At 44.5% G+C, this 6,000-nt stretch overlaps 1 protein-coding gene across 1 annotated transcript; it reads left to right on the plus strand.

Annotated features, from left to right (window-relative positions):
• The first annotated feature begins 1,812 nt into the window (after window positions 1-1,812).
• On the plus strand, window positions 1,813-5,410 carry Tap (basic helix-loop-helix neural transcription factor TAP). Its single transcript, XM_076830448.1, has 3 exons — window positions 1,813-2,171; window positions 3,226-3,423; window positions 3,662-5,410. The coding sequence occupies exons 2-3, from the start codon at window positions 3,238-3,240 to the stop codon at window positions 4,169-4,171; spliced, it is 696 nt and encodes a 231-aa protein (XP_076686563.1). The 5' UTR covers window positions 1,813-2,171; window positions 3,226-3,237; the 3' UTR covers window positions 4,172-5,410.
• Window positions 5,411-6,000: the final 590 nt, after the last annotated feature.

A 6,000-nucleotide genomic window follows, 5' to 3' on the forward strand; every position in this document is an offset into this window, starting at 1 on the left:
AACCGGCAGCTGAAAGCGAACGCCAATGCACGCGCTCTTGTGTGTTTTAAACTGCTATCGTGCATCGGTAGAACTTCGACAGAAGAGAAACTGTTGTCGTTCCGCGTAGAATATGTTAAAAGTGTTTACCAGCTTACTTGAGAATTCAAGAGAAATTAGAAGCATAAATCGCTGTAAAAAGCTCATTAGCAGTTGACTAACAAGGGGAGGACACCATGTGGTAGCCCCCGATTTTTATGAGCCTTGGCACGATGGATCTATGTTGAAAATAGGTAAATAGGTGTCCGAGCGTTTCTGCCAATGGGCCTTAATAATAGAGATATTTACATGGAAATTATTAAAAATTTCATAGTGGCCGTGGGGTTTTAGTGGGGAAAAATCTCACACTACCCTAGCGCCCCCGGGGATTCCCCTCTGAAGATTTCCCAAGTTAAAAAAAAAATTATAAAAAAATATAATTTATAAAAAAAAATTATTAAGTTTTTTTTAACGTGGAGACATCTTCAAAAGACACCCCAACGCCTCCAGAAGGGAATCTTTTGCGGGTGCCAGGGTAGTGTGGGATTTTTACCCACTAGAACCTCACGGCCACTATGAAACTTTTAATAATTTACATTTTAATAATTTACATGAAATTTTTAATAATTTACATTTTAATAATTTACATGAAATTTTTAATAATTTACCTCTATTATTAAGGCCTATTGGCTGGAACGCTCGGACACCTATTTACTTATTTTCGACACAGATCCATCGTGCCAAGACTCATCAAAATCGGTGTCTACCACATGGTGTCCTCCCCTTGTAAGTAGCTTCCAGTTTCTTCGCAAGCTTTCAATTTACAGAAAAACAATTTTAATGTCGCCATGCGCGAGAAAGAATGATCAATTAAATAAATCGGTGGTCACAAATGTGACAGCCATGCGGCTGAGAAAAATCTCTATCGACTACTCACTTTCAATTCGCCTCGGTGCTCATAGACTATAGACACTGAAGTTTACTATTTCCTTAACCTTACACGCGATCGTATCGTCGTTCGTACAGATCAGGTTCATTTGGGAACGACACTGAATATCGAAGTTGACCGGGAGTCATGGGGAATGGCTCCTGAGAGGAAGCGAGCGCCGATTTCCAGGGTCGGGCGCAAAATCTGTTTGTCCCCAATGAATAAATTATTGACAGTACACTTGGAACACGCGAATATATTATTATCGTCGATAAGAAATCGTTATGCAAACACGTGACACGTGGTCCCGATACTTTTTCCTTCCCTTTTCGAGCGATCCTTGCGCGTCGCTCGAGCTGTCCGCCGCGGCGGAAAATGAGCGCGACGCCCGACGAGGCACGATAAAATCGACGCGACAGTGGAATACCCAGCTCGGTTACTTAATCGAGCTGACATGTCAAATAATTGCCAAGTCTGTGATTGATGGACGCTAATACTCGTAGGAATCATTGATTACCGCTTGTCCTATCGTGCTACCGGTGATCCCTTTGCATATTGATATTCCGTGGGAGCCGGGGAAGTGTGCGTGCCCTTCCGTGGAATTACATATTTCACGAGGACTCGTTCTGGGATTAATTCTTCGTGGTGTGTACGATTGACTGTCAGGTGACGCGTAATACCTGGCGTGTACATAGAAATTAAACGTCGTGAAACTTGAATGGTAAATTAATGAGACGTCGTCCACTAATTGACGCGTTTGGGTAATGGGGAAAGTAGAGTAATAAGGATCTCCGAATATTTCTAAGCAATAGTTTAATTTGTCTGTTAAAAGGGGGTTGATTTGTTTAAAATAACGTTGCAGTCTTTAGACTTGAAGAGCAACGTGTAATATTCAAGTAATTCTAATTGCAAATGAAGGAGCAGCGTGTAGGGAAGTGGGGAAAAGGAAAGAACCATTAGCCATCGATTAATTGTACAAGTCACTCTTGGATAGTGGAGCTGATGTACCTGCTCGTTTCTATAGCGATGTCCCGAGCATTATCAGCTGATTAGCGAATGTGACAGATGGCCACGGTTGGTTTTATTAGATTATCGTCCACTTATTTTCCACCACACATCCTGGGGCAGCGTTTGACGACGACCTGAGACTGAAAATTTTACCGAGACTCGATAACGGTGAACGAAGGAGACCACTCTGCACTCGCGTTTCGGTCCAACAATTTAGGTAAGTTTCATAAATACATTTTACATTTCCTATCATTCGTATCAAATGAAGTGCTTAAATATAACTTGTTCGTGTGAAACTATAAAATATCAAAGTAGTAACTGCAGTCTAGAAGCCGTGGTGAAGTCATGCCATGCACGTACTACCACAGCGCCTTTCCAATGATGCCCCACTGTACGTAGAAGTACACGGGGTAAGCTTCGCAAGGCGTAAAGTCACCACTTCGTTGCGTTACAGTTTCTAAACCACTATTTCTAAAAAACATTTTTTTCCATTTCGCGATAGCTGTGCTTTATATAATATTTAAAATCATATAACATTCGTGAGATCGTAGATAAATAACCGCGCGATTTACATGCCATGACGCACCGAAACGATACTTTTAATAATACCTCAGGAAATTCCGTGTTCACCTTTGCATGAGGTCCATAAAGAGGTGTAATCGCCCTAGAAACCTCTAATCTCCTAAACTGGACGGCTACATCACCGTGGCACGCGTCTAATGCATACACAGAAAGTGGTGGGGAGAACGTTAGGTGCCCCTCCGTCATGATTATGGGGTGAACTCTTGGTACGGTGCCCCATAGAAGGCGGACCGCCCTTATGGAGGGGGCAAAATACCCCCGGGACGGTATATATGCTCTAAGAGCCCCATGCCACTTTCGCAGTACCAAATTGTACCCCGCCTAGAACAGTCGTGTTTCGTTTTTCTCGCTGCCCAGGGGTCGTACGGCTATGGCGTGATCAAATCCTTCGACGACATTCGCGCACGCGTTTCTGAAACGTAATACAGACCGATAACAGTGAAAGTGATCGATTTGGATAGATCCGACGAGGATTGCTTTCTTCGTTTAACAAATTCATCAGGTAAGACGGTGCTCGGTGAATTAATATTGGCGCCAGGCACCATAAAGCGTGGAGGTTCTGGCATTTCACACGTAAATGTGCGAAGTATGTTGTTCCGAATAATAGCCAAAAGTTAAATATTTTCAAGTATCTCGTGAATTATTAGTAGATGATAGCGTAAGTAACATTGATTCAATTTTCCCTTCAGAAAGCATCCACCATGTCGTCCGAGTACTCGTTCTGCAGCGAAGGTGGTTTCGACGAGCTCTCGAGCTCCTCCGACTCTGGCTTCGACGTGAGCTTCGAATCTCCCAAGCACGAAATACAAGCGGACACCCTCTTCCCACCAGCGAAAGAAGAGAAACGCAAGAAGGCTCGAAACACTCGGTGCAAGAGCCCCACGCAGGTACATCAAATTCCCTCTAATCAAAGTCATCCTTCAAACACTTACCCTTAAACAATAATACCTATAGCGACACTTTCCATCCCCTCTGCTCAAGTACTTGCTGCTCTCAAGTTTCCTTAATCCAACTCATCCTTCGATTCACCTTCCCTTCTCTCCCTCCAAAAAAAACTAACGTAAAAAATCCGAGACAGAATGGAACGATCGAAATCACCGCACGGAACCATTCATTCGTTCGCAGGTGCTGAAGCTGAAAAGGAACCGTCGGATAAAGGCGAACGATCGCGAGCGGCACAGGATGCACACCCTGAACGACGCCCTGGAACGCCTCAGGATGGCGTTGCCGACCTTCCCGGAAGACACTAAGCTGACGAAAATCGAGACCCTCCGGTTCGCCCACAACTACATCTGGGCGCTGTCGCAGACCTTGGGAAACACGGAGGCCGGCGAGATCACTGTGAACGTTGGGAACGTGACGGTGAGCATCGGCGAGAACGGAAACATGATCACATCCTCGACAGGAAGCTGCGCGGTGGCCGCGCAAAAGCGGCTCGGACCGTCGCACACCGGCTTCCCCTATCCGCAGGAGCGATACGTCCCCGAATGGCAGGAGTACGACTGCTACAGCGACCAAAGTGTCAGTCCGCCGATGCAGTACCAACCCTGCTACGATCAGAGGATGTATCACGCGCAGCATCAGCTTCCAGCGCCTCACCACATGCCGCACAACAGCATGTACCAGTGTCTTTAGAAAAGTTCGTTGCCACCGGTGGCCTTAGGGGATTTCGAGGGACTTTCGATGGCGTAGAATCGAGGCTGTTGGGGCTTGAAGGCGACACGAATTCCTGGCCAGACTCTTTTGAGTGGAAACTTTTGAGGACTGACTAGTGGAAGTTGCAGGGAACGTTGAAAATTGAAAATAATGATAGCAAGGAAAGTTTGTAACATCGTCGACGGGTATACTATAACTGCAAGTTGTATGAGTCATCGCTGTCCATTGTAATATTGTAATGAACAGGGATGTCCCTGGGACTGCTCAAATGGATCAGTGTGATGTGAGACAGTGAATGATTCTGGACCCGCTCGAAAATATCTGAACAGGTAATTTGGGTGCTCGAGATTCTGCTGGCTGAAATTTGTAATCGCAAGTTCAGGATCTTGCTTTAAAATAGGCTTCCTTGAGATAGTCGAGCTGAAGCTTCGGAACATTCCACATAGCCTGTAATAATTTATGAACTAGGAAGACCAAAGAATTTATCGACTCTTTGTACAAACACTACGTCGCGGTGTAAAACAGCACAGACAGCGCCCTGAGACTAATTTTAGACAAATTTTTCTATCAAACAATTCGCCTTGCATCTGTGCAAACAGAATCCATCGTTACCTGGCGCATCTCCAACTCTATATCCTTCAAGATTCCAATGCAAGAATACGTGCCACAATTTGCAAGCAACAGGGCTTTGCTGTTGCGTGTAAATTGTATTTCTATCGCCAAGAGTTTGCATATCGCGTGCGAAAATTGAAGATGCGGCTCGATGGTTCGCGGTATGGTGCGTCGCTCGAGCTTAATTTGCGTCGCCGAGTGGGGCGTGATTGTAGAAAAGAGTAGGCCAGTACGTGAGAAATGATCGTTATTTACTTTGTAAGAGAGCATTCTATTTGCAACGAATTATTAGGATTAAAACTAGCATTAAGCAGATCGTAGCAAGACCTTTCTTAGTTCTGATGTCTCTCGACTTCTTACCTTTTTTTTGCAAAAGGTATCGAGAGATACGATTGCTGTATGTTTCATAGACACGTACTAAATCGCGTTCCTTTTCCTTCTAGTCATCGATGTTTCTTAGGTTGATCTCGAACGCTTGATCTCATCCTTTGTTTCTAGGTTACTTACTGTAAGCGTACATCTCCGACAGTGCTCTTATCGGATCGTGGAACCACCGATTCAGGGAATATATATTGTACAGAATTTATATCTTACCAATAAATCATATTTTACCTAATCACAATGTGCTTCATCACCTCCGCTACTGAAATCGCGTGCAATGTAAAAATTATAAGTATTCCGAACGAATTATTTAGCACACCATAAAATACTCTGTGGGACCAAGTGGCGTGAAAATGATGGCAGATAAACCACGTTCCAATTCAGCAATAAAGCTATCCTCGAGGGGAGTGCAAATTGATAGGCAAACACGAAAGTTCCGATTAAATAGTTATATCGCCTTGAAAACAGGCGTGCTCGAGCCACTCTGCAGGAATGAAGTCCTGCTCAAGAATGAACGAACACGTGCCAGGACACGTGTCCTTTGTAGGAATCACTGCGGGGCAGATGTATCACAAGTTGCGCCTGAAATTACGCCTACCCGCCTAATCCGGAGGATTACACGAGCAGCGGTACTTTGAAAAGCTCGAAATCGGTCGTGATTTAAAAAATCGACCTTACAACCTGCTATTTTACACCACCGTACACAATCTTCCCTTTAACGCCACGTTCGCGCGTCATTTCTCTTTATCCGAGCAAATTCTACGAAATATATAGGACTGGCAGTCTGAAGATCCCCGCGCAATGATTTATACCAA

The sequence above is a fragment of the Andrena cerasifolii genome, chromosome 2, assembly GCF_050908995.1.
Source record: "Andrena cerasifolii isolate SP2316 chromosome 2, iyAndCera1_principal, whole genome shotgun sequence".
Classification (NCBI taxonomy): Eukaryota; Metazoa; Arthropoda; class Insecta; order Hymenoptera; family Andrenidae; genus Andrena; species Andrena cerasifolii.

Coding starts and splice junctions, on each gene's coding strand:
- Tap (XM_076830448.1), top strand. CDS start 3,238: ATGTCGTCCGAGTACTCGTTCTGCAGCGAAGGTGGTTTCGACGAGCTC. Junction 3,424..3,661: donor GGTGCAAGAGCCCCACGCAG/GTACATCAAATT, acceptor ATTCGTTCGCAG/GTGCTGAAGCTGAAAAGGAA.